Source organism: Cyanistes caeruleus, chromosome 8, assembly GCF_971803275.1.
Source record: "Cyanistes caeruleus chromosome 8, bCyaCae1.hap1.1, whole genome shotgun sequence".
NCBI lineage: Eukaryota > Metazoa > Chordata > Aves > Passeriformes > Paridae > Cyanistes > Cyanistes caeruleus.
The window spans coordinates 18,710,643-18,731,891 of record NC_141708.1 but is presented as its reverse complement, the minus strand read 5'-3'; the positions used below and the strand labels follow the sequence as shown (position 1 = coordinate 18,731,891).

General features: G+C 39.8%; 1 protein-coding gene across 12 annotated transcripts in view; it reads right to left on the bottom strand.

Annotated features, from left to right (window-relative positions):
• The window catches only part of MARCHF8 (membrane associated ring-CH-type finger 8), an 89,484-nt gene that overhangs the window by 22,412 nt on the left and 45,823 nt on the right, over nucleotides 1–21,249 (bottom strand). For 11 of the 12 annotated variants that reach the window (XM_086899937.1, XM_086899931.1, XM_086899938.1 and 8 more), the window contains one exon: nucleotides 1,720–1,770. The exons of the other annotated variant lie outside the window; for it this stretch is intronic. In XM_086899937.1, coding sequence (XP_086756063.1) covers nucleotides 1,720–1,770 — 51 coding nt within the window. The remainder of the gene's footprint in view (nucleotides 1–1,719; nucleotides 1,771–21,249) is intronic. 12 annotated transcript variants of the gene reach the window in all.

Sequence of the window (21,249 nt, the reverse complement as noted above, 5' to 3'; positions counted from 1 at the left end):
GATGGGACTTTCACCCACTGCCCTTGTTTGAACTCATATCCAGAGTGGAGAAGGTACACAGAATGGATCAGACAGAGATGACACAGGAGCAGTAAGAACATCAACATCCGTGGGAAGCTCACTTTTGCAACCAAAAAGTCCATTAAACTGGCAAGACTGACTTTTGATTCCCTTGAGAACTTTAGCTTTTGGAGCACACAGCAGTCACGTCGAGCGTTTCAGCACTTCAAGATGAATGTAAATATTGATGCCTCACTTGCCAGCACTCCCAGGGAGAGCTTTGCCAGAGTGCAAGGTCCTTCCCACTGCACTGCCACACTATCAGTTCTTGATGAGTTAAGAATGAACTGTGCAGATTCATATGGGCATCAAAGTGCTGCTGCCAAAGGGTTTGTGCTGATTTGAGATACTCTGGGAAAAATACAATGATACTTAATGGCAAAACTACTATCTTTGCTGAACAAAACCTGACAATCCAGTTAAGGATTCCTAAGAGGCTATGAACCAGGGTAAAGAAAACCCTACTCATAGTGCCTTTTTAGAAAAACCCACATGAGAATTTATACTCACACAGTTTTTATTTCAAAACCCCTTATAAGAATGCACATTTTCTGATGCCAAATACAAAACTATCTCATATCAATCCATGATAACAACACCTACAGCTTGGTAAATACCTTCTGCACTGGGCAGTTGCCCTGCTCATTGTTTAGGACACACAGTAATCCTGTCCTTCAGGTCCAAAGTGAAAGTTGTCTGTGCCCATATAAACCATATATTATTATAATAAAATTATGTGTACACACTGACTCCTCTGCTGGAGATAGTCATGAACAGCTCCCCAGATCCAGCAGTACTCACATACTTACGTTGCAGCTATAATGACTCAGTCTTTCATTAAAAGTAACTACAAGCAATCACTTAAAACTCTGGCAACAAAGACTTGAAGCTTATGCACCCCATGAAAAGTACTGCTCAACCAGCATAGCCTTGCTTGCATGAAGGCTTTAAGCAACTGTACTTGTGTAAGCAAAACACTGTCAGGTTTACAGCTAATAAAAAATCTTATTTGCAATGAGGAAGTGGGGTATGTCTTGCAATTATTATCTTGGACAGAAGATACCTTTTTCCTAATGGAAGGCAATTATGCTTTGGATGTGCCCACTGGCTGTGCTGAAGAGTGACTAGAATGGGTGCAGCATCATGCTTGCCTTACATTACCAGGGTCTGTAAAATCAAATATTTAAAAATACTTACATCGTCATGTCCTGGATAACAAGGCCATGGCACATAAAATAATTCAGTGTTGAAGTAACATTATAATGACATTTAACCACATATCCTACACATTTTATGGGATGCACAGCTATATATATCTTACACAGCTTTATCTTATAAAATGACATACTTGAGTGATGTTTTTGGAGCCACTTTCCCTGCAAGATAACATCTCAGGTATCTGTCATCTATCTTGCTCCTATCCAGCTAAGGAGGCTGACAGTGTGAAAGAGAAAACCTACCATAGCTTCCATTTCATTTGACCTGTAAAGAGAGTCTGCAAAACACCAGAGTTCTAATGTTTCAGGAGTGACTATCAATGACAGGCATAAAAAGCATTTTCTACTGGTCACATCATTACATGTATCACCCAATTTTGAAATGAAAGAAATCCCAGTGTCCCCAAGTTTATCAAAGACTGAGTTACATCGAGCAACATACCTTTGAGATGTTACTAGAGCGGCTCACGGAATGCCCCAAAGCCTTCTCATTCTGAAAGAGCAAGAACAGGATCACTACAGCAACAAGTCACAGGAAAATATATTAAAGCTGGCATTAAACACCAAATTCCACCAAGGAGAGAGTCTTACAGCTGGGGTTTTTAAGGATGTTGCTTCTATTGACATCAGCCTGATTTACAATAATCACTGAATTGATTTGTTTATTTAACAAGATAGTACCTTTCAGAAAATCACATAGGCAACACATGTACAAACTGACAAAAACTAAAAAAAATATTTTCTCTGAGGGTAAAACCTTTGACTCAGGTGGCACCTATTTTGGAAAGGATACTTCTCAGTATCATGTAGGCCTGCTTCATCTACATTTAGAGGCAAACATCCAACCACTAAAACTGAAAGCTCTTGCTTAATTAAAAACAAAAAAAATCATAGTGATGTTTGGAAACAATTATGAATAACCACCTGCATGTCACTTAAGGATACAGGATAGAATTACTAAGGAACTTCCTCTTAATACAGAACTTGGAATTAAACTGGAAATATCATACAAGATGGAAATGTGGAAGCTGCAATTCTCAAAACTGAAATTAGCAACGATTGTATCTGTTATTCACTTTTCAGACCCAGATGCATAAGGATGACAGTTTTATCTCCTTCAACCTGTAGGTTTCAGCAAGGTATTTCATCCTTTAAGGATACCTGGCTTCTGAACATCAGTTTAACTGTAACTGGACACAGTTGCTTCACTTGGAAGAGCCTAGAAATTCCTTTGCAAAAACTTTTCTGATTAAAATCCAATGAAAAATACTTTTTCCTAAACAAGTACTACAAACGGAGTAAGTCATAACATTCAGTTAGAGATCTACATTCCTCTAAGTTTGTAAAGCTGGGATGCAATATGTTTGAGATTTAAACCCTCAGACAAAAAGGCAAAGTTAGTACTTTTTCCTGAGGGCTCTGTGCTATGTAAGGGATTCTAGAAATGCATATTTTTGCTTGGGATTTGAGGAAACAAACTCTTTATTCCTGAAGAGAATTAAACCTAACAGAGTCACTTTGATTGACAGCACCCTCTTCTAGTCTTCTGCAAAGTGACTGATGAGACAGAAATTGAGATCAGAAGTCCCACATCTATAACAAATAGGGACATGAAAAATTCCCTGTCAGTCAGCTGCTGTTAGTCCTAGATCAGCACACTGGTCTCAGACTCTGGCCTATGGTTTGCTACAATTCAAGTGAGTCTTCAATTACATGAAAGCCCACATGGAGTCAACCTGTCTGGCTGAGCATTCAGATGCTACACCCATACTTTTGATATCCCTCTGGTCCCAGGTACTTCTTCCTACAGTGCATCCTCCACAGCAGCTTCAAAGCTTTTCTGGGAGAAGAGAAGCCAAGGTATAAAACTTTAGCATGTGCTTACAAAATCAGGGTGTCCCTTCCTTACACCACCAGCTGCCTCTCAACACAGTCCTGGGCACTATGTCAGTTGACAGATAAAAATTGCATTTCCTTCATTAAAAGCATGAGGAAGCAAACACAGTGTTCTAAAATTTCCTGTATGAATCCAAGTATTCTAAAAGAAAAGAGGAAAAGTGATTAGGGAACACCACATGCTAGTTTTGACCGATGGCCAAAATAAAAACCATCAAGTATCAGAATGCCAGATTTGTACACTGCAAGGCTGAGTTTGATTTTTGAGATGACTATGAGCTTTTGTTACACAGATAATAGTATTCCTGGAACAGAAACAAACACACAAAACCTTCAAAAATATGGATATAATGCTTATGCAAAGACTAACGTTGGACAGGACTACTGCCAGAACCTGTACAGCTAAGAACTGGCTCCAATCATAAGGGAGAGCCTAGCTTATTTCATCAAAGGCAATGTAACCATAGCAACAGGGCAGAAAAAAAAAGTTCATTGAAGCTACAGGAGACAGGAGGAAGAAAAAAGGGGGCAGGAACACACTCTCAAGCTATGACGAAAAGAGACCAACACAAGCTGGCAAGCACAAAGACTTGCCACTGCATATGTGTGAGGTGTGGGGGAAGCAGGCTGTACTCGGCCTTCCAGGGATGCGTGGGAAGCAAACAGAGCAAGGCTACATGCGACAAGGGAAAATGAGAGTGGAGACTGAAACCCTTGAGTGAAAAGTCTCCCCTGAAGCAAGAGAGGTGACAGTCTTAAATCCAGCCCAGGATGTCAAAGACAAGGATGAAATTAAACAGAGCAGAGGTTTTTTCATGTTAACTCAATGCACTCCCAAAAACTCCTGTCTAGCTGAAGAAAATGCTTGCAAGGGAGCGTGACTGAACTTACACAGGCACCTGTGTTGAAAAGGATGTGCTAAAAGTCAGTAAGCATGACAGGCTGGAAGACAAGACCTGTATTTGCACAACACAGTAGATGATGCAGAGTAAACAGACTTCTAGCTGCTGCCACAGAAACTTGTCTCTCTGCCTCTGCTCCCAGAACAGATTTTATCTGATAGATGCCAGGAGCCTCCAAGAGACAGATGAACATATTATCTTTATTCATCTACTGTTGGAAACATACCTATCAGAGGTTTCAGTCAGCAGATGACTGCAAACAATTGGTTTTGTTATTGAAAAAGTGACCATTTTAAAACAAAAAATCAGTCTTAAAAAGTATTCCCTTAAGGGCTACAGAGTGCATGCACAGATATATTTAGGAATCTGTGATATTCCCAATGGAGACCTGAGCACCTAAGTGCTCTTTAACATCTCTGGTTCTTAGCCACACAAAGCAGGTATATCCATAACATCAACAGGAAATTCACTACAGTAGATTTTAAAAGCAGGCACAATTAATGAGGAACAGAAACATTAAACAGATAAAAATTATTTAAAAGGCAAACAAACACATTTCACTTTTCACTCTATATCCACCACCAGTACATTAATCCTGGCATCTTTTAGAATTATTCACAAATTGACACTGATATGGGAGTGACAAGGCTAAGCTTTCACGGTACTATCACTCCCAACAAATAAAAACCTTCAGAGACTATTTCTGGTATGTTCCCACTGCACAGTAAGACATATTCTGGCTGGTAATCACAGCTCCAAACAAGCTCTCCTTCCCTCCAGTAAAAGCATCAGGCTTTGCACTTGAATGAAAGATCAGGACAAAAGCAACATCTGCAAGCAAGGACCCTACAATTATCACTAGTTAAAGTAAGTGTCACTCTCCTTTAGCAATTCAGCCTGTTTGGAATAATGAGAATCCTGCCTCTTGAAGTCATCACCAACTAGAACCACCTGGCAGGTGTTTAAAAAACAACAAACAAACCCCACCCAGACCGGAAAAAATGACAAGTGTGACTTGTCACTTCTCCTGAGCCATTCTCTGGCAGTTGCCACTCTGAGGTCCCCAGCAGCTAGTGTGGCTCTACAAAAATGACTGAAACCCAGAAAAATTGCTACCAGTCTTCTGGATGCACTTGCTTCCAATTGCCAGAATCCTCCTCCCAGCTTTCGTTTCTTTGTCTACCTTCCCCTTGAATTTGCTCCCAGCTGTGAGTGACAGACCTGCCTTCTTCCTTCAGCAGCTGCTTCAGCTTTTTTTCAGCTTTTTCAGCAGTTGCATCTGCTTTTCTTCAGGGCTCTACACCTTGCCTTCACCATCTGCCTGGCTTGTTTTCCCTTCTGACACCATTCCTCAGACATCTCTCAAGGCTTTTTCAGTTCAGATATCTGGAAGATGATAACTCCCTTCTGTCCGTCCTTTTACTCCAGTCTTTCATATATTCAGCATTTCAAGTTATCTTACCCTTTCTTCCCTAGTACCCCTATGTTTCTGTTTTCCACTAAGCTACCTAACTCACACAGCCAAACCCAGAATTCCTGTGAACCCCAATACATCAGTTCCTAGCATGACAGCCAGTGCAGCCACAGTTGCTCTTGTCTATTTAAAACACCATTGTATCAAACTGACCTTTCTCCAAACTTAGCTGTAGACTTAGTGTAGCATCAACAAGTGGGCACTCTAAAGAAACACAACTTAAACATCCTGGCCAGAAGAAAGGTTACAAAAAAAAAAAAAAAAAAAAATAAAAAAGTAAAATAATTTGGTTTTGTAATTCCAACACTCTTGTTTCCAGTCATCAAAACAGGTAAATAGAAGATGACAGAGGAAGCAGTTTCATAGCTTGTGCAAGTGCCTTCTGGTGAATTGTGACTACACACCTAAATCCAGTCTTAAGAATGATCTTTATCTCTGCTCACAGACCTGCAGAAGAAACTGCAAGCCAGATCCCAATGGGTTAGCAAGGTGACTTTTATTCTCTTTCCACCTGGGAAAGGAGGACAGAGGGAACCAGAGGATGGTACTCCTTTGACCTCAAGACACCAGTGGCTTTGTGTGAACCCAGCACACACTTGCTTCCTGAAGTCTTAATTCTTCAACACACCAGTGATCTGATAGGGCACTACAGTCTCCATTTTGCAGTACAATTTCTATGTTACATTATCTTACATGATAACCTGTGTTAAGAGCTTCATCTGAAGATAGGTCTCCATCTAAAACCTCAGTAACAAAGAGCAGAGACTTTATTTTGAGGATGGTGTTACTGTAATGCCACAGAGAGAGATCCCTACGAGGCAAGTACTAATATCTCAGCCCAAAAGAGACACAAAAACCAGGTCAGACTGGCTAGAGCACTGCCAACTTGTGGTTTTCTAAGTGGACTCTGAAAGGTATTTTAATTTCATTTTGTGTATTACAATTGCATTTTAAAATGATGGATTAAGCATGAGATTGTTATCTAGCAAAATCACTGTTATCAACAATTCATGTCAATGAATTTTAACAAAATCTTGCTTTTCTTAATAAAAAACTTTGCAGAAGAGAATGAATAAGTGAAAACCGTTCCAATTCATACAGCAATTCTCATTCTTAGATCTGATGAGAATTAAAGAATGGAACTCAGAATGACACTGCTTGAAATGGTGAGAGGTGCTGAAGTACTGAGTCTGAAGCTGACCCATGCAAGGGAAAGCAGAAAATGAGAAGTGAGACTCCATTCTTCCACTGAGTCCTATGACCATGAATGCATCACTGTTCTACAAACATGAAGTCGTACACACCCAGGTACTGTTTCAGGGTTCATGACTGTCAAATTTCCTGACAACTTCTGAGAATTTCTGCAAATCTTGCTCTGAAACCCTATACCTGAAGAACATATATTAAAAAAAAATGTGTTTTTAGTCTGGGGAGAGGAATTGCTGCTGATAATATTGGCAAGTGCACTTAATTGTCTGAAGTAGATAGAATGAGAGGAAAGAAATGGGAGAACACTGCAATTATTTCCTTCATCTGTCAAAACCAATGGATTGTTAAGTTACAAAAGCTTTGTCAGCACTAGATCTCATCACTGACAGAACTCAACATTTAATTACTTCAGTAAGAAATGCTACTTTGCATCTTATCTTCTGAATGTGACCTTTATTTCTTTGGCAGTCACCAGATCACTGTGGAAGAGCAATAAATATCAACAAGGTTCATAAATGATTTTTGCACACAGCTAGAAGAGTAATGAAATTAAGAATAATGCCATAATGCATCTAGTCAAAAAAACATTAGTGGCATCTCTGCTCTTGTGGAGTGTTAACTTGAAATACTGTAAATACTTGTGCAGTGTTTACCTGACACTTGAAAGCAAAAGGGTGATGGAAATCACATCACCTATTTCTTGTTTTGCCTTTCTGGAGACACAATATAAATACTGAAATAGGAATCCAAATCATGCCCCTTGCATCTAATCCAGCATCTTCTATTACTGGATAACCCCACTTGATTCCTGGCAATCAGCAATCCCTGACAAAGAGCAGAAAGCCAATGTAAGATTTCAGATCTATCATAGGGAAAAATCTATAGCAGGTTAACTGTGGATAACTCGGAGAGCTCTCTAACTTGTTTATTCATATTCACATTTAGCCACTTCACATAGTGGGAGACAAACTCAGAAAAACAACCTGAAGGCAAAAGTCAGGCCTGAAAGTAAAACAGGAGAATTAACAAGCTTTATTCCAGACACTGAACCTACAGCTGTGCCTGAAAATTTCAGCAACGGATATAAAATCATGAGGTCATATGGCTTTAACAGAAAAGACTGGCCAACAAAAGGAAAAGACAACAGACCAAATGGCTTCCATAGCAAAGTTCAAGGAACTTAGGCATTCAAAGAACAGGCCATGTGCCTTGGGGGTTTGGGGAGGCAGGTCAGAGAGGCTAGTGGATCAGAAACAAGAAGTAGAGCTGAGAAGAAATTCAAAGAACAAGGCAAACACAGCAGAATGTCAAAGTTAAATAAGAATCTCTTGCCCATGTCTGCACCCCAGTGTGGACAGGAACACTGTGTGCCCCATCTCCCACCTGCCCTGGGAGGAGCTTTCAGACCTTCCATGGATGTGTCCAATACGATGTGGTTACTTGTTGTGTACTGCTCTGCGCCTGGCTTTGCCAGTTTGGTCACAGGACTACAAGAGATACAATGCTTGGATTCTTTATTGACTTCAGCCAGATGGTGGATAAGGTGAGGAGGGCATTCTCTTCAAAAGGCCCTCTTCTCCATGGCTTTGTTCAACATAGCATTTTCCTGGGTTTCACACCACTTTGCTTTATTTCCAACTGCAAAGTGCTTCTTGTCACGGATAACCTGCATCTCCAGCTGCTATTTCAAACTGGACATCTGACCTCCATCTTCTTTCTTTAATCATCTGCGCTAGAAGATGATAGATGTATTTTCCTCCTGATGACCAAAGGCTGCCTCACCTGGAAGTGCAAATTTTTATTTCTGTACAATACCATCAGTCTGGTACATTTCACTAAAGTTGTATCAATTTGCACACTTTAGATGCACATGCCATGTGCACAATTTCAAACAAAGAAAGTAGACTACGAAGTTTGGCACCCAGTATGTTTCACTGATGTTCTTATCTTGCTGTTGCCAGACAACCTGCCTAAAATCAATGCATGACTTTATGCGATGCAACACAAAAAAAATGAATCCTTCCCTGAGGGAACAAATCATATGAACTACAAAAGACATGATCCAAAAATACACACCTTTCTTGATAATGGAAGCAGTACACATTAAGCTTACAGTGAACATGCCATTTCAAACAATTTTGTGTATTTAACGGCAGAAAGAAAGAGACAGGCGCTGAGGAAGTCTGCAATTATAAACACATTAAAAGGAATAACATTCCATCTTTTACCAAGTAATTGCATTTAATGCAACTGCTGGAATTCTCATGGTACACTAAACATGTCAATATGCCAAATCAATTGACTATTTTAACATTCAGAGATTAAAAAACCCTCTGGGCAATTGGTAACTCGGAATTTCTCAAGCTGTGGGCAGACAGAGGAAGCCTGCAGAGCCTCTCAGAAGAGCTGGCCTGTCACAGTGTCCGCAGGGCCCCGCAGGTGCAGCGCTTGCTGCACCACTGGGCCATGCTCTGGCACCTGCTCCATGGGCACAGCAGCAGCTGCATACCAGCCTGGATCTCTACCTCTGCTCATCTAACATGGGTCACAAAGCTGCTTTTATCGTCAACTCATACCACCAAAGTCTACTGCTGAAACACTGAATTACCAATTCATCTCTTAGCCAAGGTTGCAAAGGCCCCCTGAATCTAATACCAGATTCAGAACACTAGAAAACTGTCTATTGCCCAAAGAGACCTTGATACTCCAAGTAGTTTCTATATTGCTCAAGGATCTGACCTTCTTTTCCTCCCTTTAATATTAATGTAACCTGATTGCTTATTAACCTATTTCTGACTGCTTGGATCATAAGGGCAAACAATGTTCTCTAGAGAAATTGGAGAAATCACTTCCCAAATAATGCTGGGAAAGTGTTCAAGGTATTTTTATTAACACTTAACATGATATGGCTAAAAGCACATGACAATCAAACTCTTGAAAGAACACTTGTAGATATTATATCTATTTAGCAATACCTAATCAGTATAGACCAGATTGCTTTTTCCTGAAATTTTACCTTTGCATTTTTATTACTGCAGTCAGCAAAATATTCTGCCTGAAGCATTTAAAACTCAGTGTTGAATGATCACAGAAATTTAGGTAAATTATCAACTAGGGCCTACAGATGTCATTACAGATGCCAAACTTACTGAGCCAAACACTGGTTAGAGTAAGATCCCTGTAACACTCTAAATTGTGATGTTCTCAAGAGTTTTAGTCACTTTGTTTCTAGCAACATTTGTTTGTAAGTTCAGAGAACTCACTAAGAATAGTGTCTAAGAAAAGCAACATATTCAGCCATTCTTAAAGGAAACATTGCTCTGGGGAAAAAAAAAATATTCACATCTAAAGGAAAAGGTATTTTTCATTTGGAAGACAGAGCATTTGAACTGCAGAATGAGAATCTTTTAAAGCACAAATGTGCTCATAAAGATTTTTATTAAATGACACTTCAGAGTTCCTGACTAATATCCAGGACATTCCAAACATGTTGACAGATTATATACCACAAAAAACTATAAAAACGTGCATGTGTGAATGCCCACATTTAAATACTGTTTTTTTTAATCAAAAAATCCCACTCCCCTGTTCCACCTGGAAAAAAACCCTACAAAACTAGAGAAAGCACACATACAGCCAACTACCTTTTCTTTCCCCAAAACCTACACCCTGATACCAGAAACAAAAAACTCTTGAGATGTAGAGCAGGCTAACCTAATCAATAACCCAAGAGCATTTTATATAATTTTCTCAAGAAAGCACAGTTGGTCTCACATGCAGCCTCACCTGATGCTATGGGATGCAGCCAACTAGTGTGAGTCCAAAGTGGGCTACTGGGACTAGGGAGAGGACCACTCCTGGGCACAGCAACATTCATGGGCATCCTCTGATGCTCTGCACTGTTTGGTGCTGCAAACATTTAAATTCACTGCACTACAAGAGTACCAGTGCATGGCAAGGACTTGGTTCGGCAGTGCTTTGAAACACCTGGCAACAAATATACCCCCAGCCTCCTATGCCACTGTCAACCACACCTCCCCACAGCCTGCCTCAGCAGGACATTTTCTGCAATTGTGAATTTCTGGGCTTCCTGCAAAAATTCAGAGCTGAAGAAGCCAGGGGATGATGTCTCCTGCTTTTACACACCTGTCTGTCAGGACTGTTCCATTTGTGCACAGTTGTGTGTGAACAACAGTGACTCAAGATGGCCATTTCTCACTGACCAAGAAATTCTGTGATTTGCACAGTGCTAGAGGCTGCAAAAGCACACAGGATTTAACACACTCTATATGTACTTCTTGGCCATTTGGGCACACTGCTGGCTCAAAGACTCTGACTGAGCCACTACCAACACCCTCACCGGAAGAAAAGTATTTCAGTAGCTACAAGTGGTAGTAGGTAGTTTTAAAAACACCAATTTACCTTAAGGCATGAGAAACAGATGAATAAAATTGCAGCTAGAAAAACATGTTTGCCTTTGCACATGGAAATCTACATTTACTACACACTGAGCTGGGAGAAGCAGGAACACATCTTAAAGAACCCCTGTGCAAGAAGGGACAGCTGTGCAGTGCTTACACTGTGCAACACTGAAGCCAATGAAGCTGTGTTGGCTAAATTAATCAGAGATGACCCAGCACAGCAGAGCTGTCAACCCACAGGCCAACACACAGTAAAATGAAAAGTAAAAAATACTTTTATTTTTTTTTTTAGCAGGTGGTGTGAATACAGAGGATGGTGCCTGTAGCTGAAAAGGGGATGCTCCTCCATGTGGGCAGCCTCAAACCCTGAAAACCTAGAAGACAGCAGAAGACTGTCTGAGGCAATCGGATGAGAGACTTACAAAACTACCAGCTGAAGAGAAGAAGCCTCCCAGGACAGCACTGCTCTTCACCCATTTGGGAAACTCGATGCACACACTGTCTAATAAGGAGGGCTGAGGTTTCTGTGTGTCTGAATGAGCCGAATGCCAGCAGCTGCGTAAGAACTAAATTTACCACCACAGTCCCAGGAACGCCTGCATTTTCTGCTAAAATAAAATCTCTGGGCCATTAGCCTATTGAAACAGAAGCTTTTCCACTTAACTGAAGACATTTACTCATTCTCTTTCTGCAACTCTCATGCTCCAGTTCCAGTGAAATCCTGCTCAGTCTCAGAGTTTTTTATGGAAACACACATGCATCAGCTCAAAAGTACTGATATTATGCAAGTAGCATTAGGCAATTCACTTTTTTGGGTTCCTCTGCCTCACTCATCTATTCCTATGAAACAGAAAATGAACTGCAGCTGTGGAGTGTGCTGGCTGACCTACTGGGGACAGTGCTGCATTCCTGCACTGACACAGCATTTTTTAAAGTTTACTTCCCATGAGGAAAGTGTTATTTGTAAGTTTCATATCCACATTCTATCTCCTACTCTTTATTTATCTAAAGCTTTGAGTGAGAACTCTTTTGTCATAGGAAATTGCATCAAAGTTATCAGGAAAAGTGTATTAACTTAGACAATTTGACTTTTGTCAAATTGCCTTTAAACTGACCCCCACCAAAACTAGATGTTTTAAAAACTCAGTTTCCATCTTTTCCATGCTCACTGCTCTACACATTCATTATCCAAAGAAATCACACTGGCTATCTGTGAAATCTGCAGCTGGTTTAGAAAGCAATAGATATTATTAAAATACATAATTTTGTATTTTTAAAGCAACTTTTAAAACATCACAGAGAGATACTAAATAATTAAAGGCATTTCGGTATACTTGCTGCAAAGATACATAGTTATACCTTTAATGGAGGTTGTTTTCTCTTAGCCTTTATACCTGTAATGGAGTGAAAAGCTGAAACAATCAAAGAGGGGCTTCACCACTGGTACTAGAATCCAGCAGATCCTTTGGGGGTAGGATCCTCAGTATGCAATCTTTTATACCTGGAGCATTGCACCAACCACATGTTCACTGATCCTTTTACAACAAAGTTCTGATCCAGAACTGAAATTTCTCAATCCACACACCCCCCCAAAACCTATTTCTGATTCTTCTTAGTTTTAAAAATAAAAAAAAATATAATTACCCCTGAATGTAAGTATCATACTTCCAGTTTGAAATGACTGCTGAAGTATCATCCTAGAGATTGAAGAAAAGTAACTACTGCTTTGGAAATCCATTTTTCTTAAAAGCCAAATCCCAGGCAAGCAATATTGCTTGTCTGGATGTTAAATAATGTCAAAATTCTCCCTTAGCTTTTAGTTTTAATGGAGCCCTTCAGAAGACATCCAGAAAGAAAAAAAAAAAAATTTTGCAAAGTTTTTCTAAATTCTCTAAAAGACAAACCAGATGATTTGGCACGACAAGCACTGTGGGGAAAGGCGGGAGCACAGGGGGAAGGATTAGATGCTGCTGAGCTGCATCTTGCAAGTCCAGGCAGTGACAATGATCAGACAGTACCATGGGATAGGGATGCAACCTGCATGAACAACTGGACTGTGCTCTGAAATACAGAGACTTAAATGTACAAAAACTCAAACCAGAACATTGTGGCCCACATTCAGACTCCCCTCTATTTAAAATTCACAGCTGTTGTGTTTCAATATAAAGTTACCAAACATGAGTGAGATTGATGTGAATTTGCAAGGAAAAGGTAAGGTTTAGATATGTTTATCATCTTTTGAATTTTAACTCTCTGTTTCCCTTTCACCATTCCTTACACATATGTGCTTTGAGGAAGTAACAAAAGTCACTGTGTTTTCACAGACATCCAGGAGGAAATCCATAGATGAGATTAAATAATTCCTTAAGTCAGACAAGACCTGAGACTGGTGAGCAGGGATTCCTGCAACAAAACAAGCATCATGAACAATGGGAATCAACCCAAAGGAAAATGTACTTACAACTGATCAAAAGATAACAATTCACCCTGCAGTTAAGACAGTTTCCTATTACCCTTACGGTTCAATTTTTAATAATGCTTCAAATAGGGAGATAGAGATACTTAAATATCAGGTCTGGAAAAAGTCTGTGGGTCTTTTGACATACTCCCTGTAGTCTTCCCTTATTTAATGTGTGAAAGTGAAGAAAACATCTCATATCCAGTGAAAAGTTGCTGGGACAAACCTCTTCCAGTCACCTAAACTCCAAGCTTTAGCATCATAAAGTAGTGAAGCATCATAAAGTAGTGAAACAGGCAGTCTGCACCCAAGAACAAAGTAGCATAACAGAGAGGTAAATAACAAAATCAAGATTTCAAAGGAACAATTGGCCAATTTTCTACACAGATGCTTAGAAGAGCTGATACTTTTCTTGAAAGGGTCCTTAACACCATCTGCTGCTAGTACCCAAAATGACAGAATGAATTACATAAAAAAGAGGATGTAAAATTGGAAGAACCTCTCTTAGGACATTAAAGTATTTGGGTGACACCCACATTATCACCAACAATTAGGCTGTACTACAGGACTGAAACTTTTGTGCACAGTGCACATGCTTTCCTCCAAAACAGTATTCCCCCTCCAGAGGAAATACTGCAGTTTTCCAGTGTTGAACTACACTAGGGAGCAGCTCAAAATAAGAGCAGAACAAGATGATGCCTGTAAAAGAGATGATAAGACCAGTGTGCAATTTACAGCCTCTTGCAAAACACACGCCTGGAGTTCAGTATCAGTATCCTGAAGGAGGCAAGGGTGGCAGTTACTTGGCAGAAGAGAAACCTGAGGCACAAGGAAATTATGCTGCCCTGAGTGAAATTCACCCCTGTTTGTACTACTGTTGTATGCGGTGTTGCTCCGTGTCACAGCCAGCAGCTGTGTCCTGTTACAGGCACGTGGCTGAACAGCGTCTGTGGTTTGCACAGGACAAGTTTCATGTACCGTGAAGCCATGCCAAAGCAAGGGGAACATGAGTGAGAGCTCTCCCCTCCATTCTTCTTGGTTGTGGAATATAAATCTCCAAGCTGCATCTTGTCAGGGCACTGATTTTCACATGGAGTATCAGACTTCAGGATCTGCTTTAAGAGCTACCTCCCAGAGCCCCACCTGGCAAAACACTGGCTACTTCTTAGTAACTGCTTCCTTTAAGTCAGAGTGATGTATTTCACTCCACCAATCTCATTTAGCTCCTGAAACTTCTCTATTTTCCCCACCACTTGTAAATTTCATCTCAAATTGTCATTGAATTTCTGTGGCTATATAATGACGTATAATTCTCTAAGCATGTGGTCCATGAGCATGCAGAAGGTGCTCCACAATGTCTTCATTCCCCTGTACACTGAGGGAGACGCAAATTGATAAACTGATATATGATCAAAGATGCCTAATTTGTTTCATTTTGTTTTGGGGTTTTCTTTTTGTTTGCTTGCTATTTTTTTTTTTTTCCTGGCAAGTGGGGCCCCACAGCATAAAGAATCTACAAGCTTGTCCAAAAAAGTTAGGCTTCTTCTAGGTGCTGTGATTTTTAAGGTTTTCCAAGCTTTGGCATACTCAGAAACCCTGCTGTCTGTGCTCCCAAGCACATGGGCATAACTGGAGCATAGCAGTGTAACTGAAGTAAGAGGATTACATTTCAGGAGGGGCATTTTTTGGTGCGAGACTAGAGGCTTACGGAGATTAAAAATCAGGAGCTGCTTCCCAAAGTGACAGGGTGAAACCAGCAAAGCCCACACATAAATACTGCCTGGAAGTAAGAATTGCTCTGTATCCTTCAGCAGCAGAGAACAGCCAGTGAACCAGTGACCACACCAAGTGCATCTTCAGCCACCACCACTATTCCCAGTACCATCTTAACTCACACCACACCTGCACTTCATCTCCTTGTGCTTTTTACCACTCTTGATTCTTCTTAAGATACTGTTCTTCCCAAATGAACCAGCCCTTTTCTTCTGTCTTTCTGCTGCTATCTATATTGTCTTTCTCTGTATCTTCCCCATCCCTGGAATAACTTAGAAATATTTTTAAATTCAATGCAAGAAATGGAATTTGGGATATTATACATAAGAGGGTGACTTCCATATCAAGAATATAGAATGGATATAGTCCAAAAAATCTAATCTTGGGTGCAAAGGGGAGCTCCTGTGAGCTTTAGAAAAAAAGACTGCAATAATTTTTAAAGCCAGAAGAATTTTATTTCTCTGCCAGCTAACACTCCTTGGAAGTGGAGCATTAGATTTGGCTTCCAGTTCAACATACCCTTCTAACAAATACTTATATAGGGTGGTTTTATTCCCTGAAAGCTACGGAGTTAATCTCACTATACAAGAGTTACAAATACTGGGCCTAGAATGACTGGAATTGTCATTCTATCTGGATGTAATTAAAAATCAGAATACTGTGCCAAATTCAACTGATACTTTGAAGAAAGAAGAGAATTCAGGAGCTGTGTACTGCTCAGCAATACAACACACGGCAAAAAGCTGGAACTGATTCAAAAATCTTATAACCCAATACAAGAAAAGATGACTACAGCAATCAACAAAAGACACTGACATGAAAGGATATTGGTGTAAAAACTGGAGGTTTTACTGGAATAGAAAGACTGCCAGGCATCTTTATGTTAAATAGATTAAAAATGCATACACAGACATATATAAATATATATCACAACAAAAAACCTCACAAACCACATTTGGTTTTCATTTAATGGAAAGAATCTGCACTAGATGGGGTCAAATCAAGGGCTACAGTAAACCAAGACAAAGAAACCCTCTCAAAAGACAAATCCTTCAAGTGTCACCTCAGTATTAATGACAAGGTATCTGATTTCATTTGTACCACAGACAACAGCAAAGAAGAAAAGTCAGGGAAACCAACAGAGGAAAGGCTGAGGAACTAGGAGATGCACTTTCTGTAGTCAGACCTTCATGGCCTTGGACACTAAACCTTCCCAAAGCTCAGCTGAAAAGGATGGGACAGTCAGAGACCACCTCTGAAAAACACTGACAGGTATAAGTGGTTCACATCTAAAAATGGTAAAGAAGAAGACAACTTGCAAAAATGCTCGCATTACAATGAGCAGATTCTCTTCCCACTGCTGATCAGGAGCTCATGTTTCCTTCTTGTTAAATTCACACTTCTTGCTATTGCAGATGCTCTGTTTTCATCTCAGATGTATCTGTGTTCACCCTTCTTCTCCTTTCAGTGAAAAGCATGTTAACATCTTCCCTGGAGTCAGACATGTGAGAAGGCTTCTATTTGTGCTTCTACAAATCAAAAGCAGCTGCTACATGGCATGGCATGGCATGGCAGAAGTGAAAACCCTTTTAAATAAAAAGCAGAAGCACAAAAAAAAGGAAAGGAGGACAGAGCACGTAATAAGCAATATGATCTGCAATACAACTGAGGAAGAGAAAAAATAAATAGTCCTCCTCTACCCTTAATTTTTTGTTTTGCTTTGTTTTTCTAATGACAGGAGGTCTCTTACATTTCTTCTTTGAATTTTGGATGAGAAATAAAGTAGGTCTTCTGATGACAGACAATTTGCAAAAACCATTAATGGTTTGAAGCATCAAGAAAAACTAAAGAGCCTGATTCACAAGCTTTTTCATGGGCTAGGGGGAGACTATCAGACACCAAAGGAGAATGTAGAGTTCCTTTCCAACTGCACCCACCCAAGGAATATTCTTGTTCATGTTGTACTTTACTCGACTTTGAGATCTAAAGGCTGCAGAAATGGGACTGTTAAGACATCCATCCTGCAACTGCTGCATCACAGAAATCCTTTCACAGGAGAACTTCTGCTCTCACCACTAAGTTTCTTCCAGTTGCCATCTGCCATAATATTATTATAATTTTGTAGGATACACAGTGATCAAAAGACTGAAATAAAAGACAAAAATCTGCATTTGGGTCCGATTATCACTGCATTTATCTAGCTTGATTTTTTCAATATGAATTTGGCCTCTGTCCTGTTTGTTTTTTAAAAAGACTGCCTTTCTTGAATTATCATATACATTGTCCTAAGCCTGTTCCTCTTCACACAGGACAGCTTTAGGCCAGGTAATCAGGAGATAGACTCAACCTTACCTCTAAAAGGACTTTGCTCCAGTACAGCTGAGGGAGACAGAGAAGAAAGGTTTATAGAAATGGCTTCTTGTAATTGAGCTACATTTCTCACTACCCATAACACCACTGCTTACAGTTTATTAGAAGGAGTGGCATTCTCTTATTTTTAAACCACACTATATAGGTTAAAGCAACCCTACTGAGAAATTGCCTTAGTCCTGGTATCACTCTTCAAATCCTCTCTGCATTTAATACAGCATTTTTGCAGAAGAGAAAATTCCCAATGCCTAATTAAGAGCTTTTACAGACAGGGCTGTAAATTGTTTAAATGCCACAGGTATGTCATGAAAACCATGCTGCAAAATGCAACATAAAACTCCCTGCGCCACACAGCCAGTGAAAGTTTGCCAATCAAAACAAGCTTTATGGACAGAGAGTTTTTTTCCTATTTTCTTTGCCTGTTTACCGTGTGTTTGCCATTTAAACACAGGTGTTTTGGTAAATCATGAGCCTTCAAAGTACAGCTTAGGTCTATAGCTCTCCTACCCCTGCAGCCATTAACAAAAATAGTGAGAAAATGTATTTTAATCATGAAAATTCTTTCTGTTGAAAAGCTGGTGTGGCAATGATAAGGTATTGTCATAACAACTTGTCACCAAAGTTCATTACTTTTAGGCTGATGGAAAACAACAGGGCCAGTTATAAACCACTGTCCCTTAGAAACCGAGCTTTGTACACAAAGCCGTTTCAGGGACGCTGACTGCAGCTAAGCTCATGTTTCTTAATTTAAGAGCTTCTGTCCAGCTGTAATAACTATACCAGACTCAGCACAGATGATCACTAAGTCAACTCCTGCTCTGACCCTTAATTGTAACCTGGGAAATGAGAAGCCAACCAAAGTCAGGAGACCAATTTCACTTGAAACAAGGGATATTTTTAGGGAGAACAACACACAGTCAGTACTCTCACAAAGACTAGGGTGGGTGCAGGGCCACAATTATGGGAGAGGGAAGATTAAAAAAAAAGTAAAATAGCAGAAGCAGAGTTACTGAACAATGCACACAGAAAACACAGGGGTTTGTGTCTCTAACCAACTCTAACCAAGATGGCCCAGCCTGGATTTGAAAGTAGAGCCAGTGTCTCAAATAGCCTAAGGTATTACATCTGGTTCTTCAAACTAACCTGAACCCTTTGAGACAGACAAATACTTCCTTGGGGAAGAGTGTTGTTACATTTCAACATCCTAATATTAGCCACTGACTGTCAAATTGAGATAAAATAAGTACCCCAGTGAGCCACAAAACACTAATTTTCCATTAGACAGCAAGAGAAAAACTGAAGACAAGTAACAACAACAAAATTAATAGTTAATAGAAACCAGATGGAATGGTAAAAACTGTTCAACTATTAACTTAGTATTAAGAGAAAGAAATAGCAGTGTATAGTAACCACAGAATGCCTCAATATGGAGACCAACCAACCAACACAGTCATCATAAGGGAGCTTAAATTCACTGGTTCTGAGACTGCTTCCTGTTACCCTAGGCTAAGCTGGGAACTTGACATTAAATTAGAAAATGTGAAAAAAGATTCCCCAGACAAGAGAAACACAAAAAGCCACATTAGCAGCATCTCAGCTGCCCATCAAAAGGCACAGAAACCAGAAATGTAATGGAAGAACATTTTAAAGATATTTCTTCATTCTCCCAACATTCTCTGGCTACCTGTCCTTTGAATGGCTAAATTCTACCACTGAAGAGCTTCAGATTCCCTTTTTAAAAATAATAATAATAATAAATCATGCATCCCCACAGTCTTTGCTAGAACGTAATATAAGGACTGCCTAAGAATGTGCCAGTTCATCGCCAAATTGCCACTTGAAGCATTACTGGCTCTAGTACTCAGAACCCAAACTGTTCACTACCTTTTAAACAACAACAATTCCATTTCAGTGAGCTCTTAATCACAAAAAACCTCAAGTTTCAAACCTACTACTCAAGTTTCAAAATTATGAAATTAGCTTAAAATTGATAAAACAAGTGTGTGCATCCCCAGTCACAAAAGCTAAATACACCAAAATACATTATAAAAACAAGTCAACAGCACTTCCTGGTAACTGCAACACAGGAAGTAAATCTTAAAAATCACACATTTCAAGCATTACTTAAAAATTTTTTGAGTAAGATTAAAATAACAGGAAACTTTTATCTACATAACTTTCAGTTAGGTGCAGGACAGATGTATGGGAATGCTCAATGCAGAGATCACAGAATTACCATTTCTTTTAACATACTCATTGTTTCAGTACCACTGTTTAGATTTTGCTTTTGAATGTGTTACATCTCAAAAAGAACTAACAGTATGTTTTAGTTGGGGTTTTTGTTTGTTTATTTTTTGCTTTGTTTTCTTCTGGAGGGGTGGGAAGGATGATTTGATTTCTTTTCTGAGTTCTTTCTGTGGATTTGGTGGTATTTTGGTGGTTTGGGGTTGACCTAGGATTGAAATTTAAGGTGGGGGGTTTTTTCCCCACCAAATGAGGCTGCTCTTCCTAGAGAGGCAAGACTGTCTGATGTCATCACCTAGCCAATAGGCTGAAGTCATTGCCAAAAGTCTGCCAGAAGGCAAAATAGAAAAAAATAAATATGGATGAGACAAGGGGGAAGGGTGTAGTGTGGAAACAATCTAAGTACTCTTTCGGCCCTGAATTCCTTATCTGAAGAAATGGTTAAATCATCCTCTTGCAGCAGTGCTCTTCTACATAAGCTCACCTTCTCAAGACACTAATCTCTCTGGAGTACATCCTATGTATTTAAGCACTTCTTTAACAACTTTACAGTACCTTTCTGGTGTCTGCTCTACATCAAAATAAGGGAACTTGGAATAAACAGCACTGGTGGATATGCTTTATCCAGCTCTAAGATGAAAGGCTTGAGTTGTTTGGATTTCCTCACAGCTAGGTTCATAAAGAAAGCACTCAAATGAAAAATTCCTGCCAAGCAGCAGACAAAGTTCATGGCAAGGGTATTTTTAATTCATTTCAAGAAGGGCAGCACCCAATCAGACTTTATAGAGCCTGTGGAGTGATACTAGCAGAGAGACTGTTAACTGGAGACTGTTATCTCCTTCAAGCCCACTGTGGAACTCTTTTGTGAAAACCTCAGAGGTTTTGCTCCTGAGAGAAGCAATAGAACTTCACAACATAGGTCTTCAGAGACTACTTTTCTTTAGTCTGACCTTCTAAAGCTTTCTGAGATGACTGGCAAAACATTGACTGACTGTTTATTCTTGATTATCTCAGTTTAAGCCACAGAAGGTTCCCACACACTTTATAACAGCCACCAAGCAAATACATTCAGCAGCACTAAACAGCATTTAGCAGTTACTTGGTGAGCTTGCAGTTAAGATAATAAAGTAGCACCAGGAAAGCTCCCAGTCATTGCCTCTGTCTTTCATTGAAGTGTAACAGAAAGATCACAGAATCTAAGAATCATTGAGGTTGGAAGAGACCT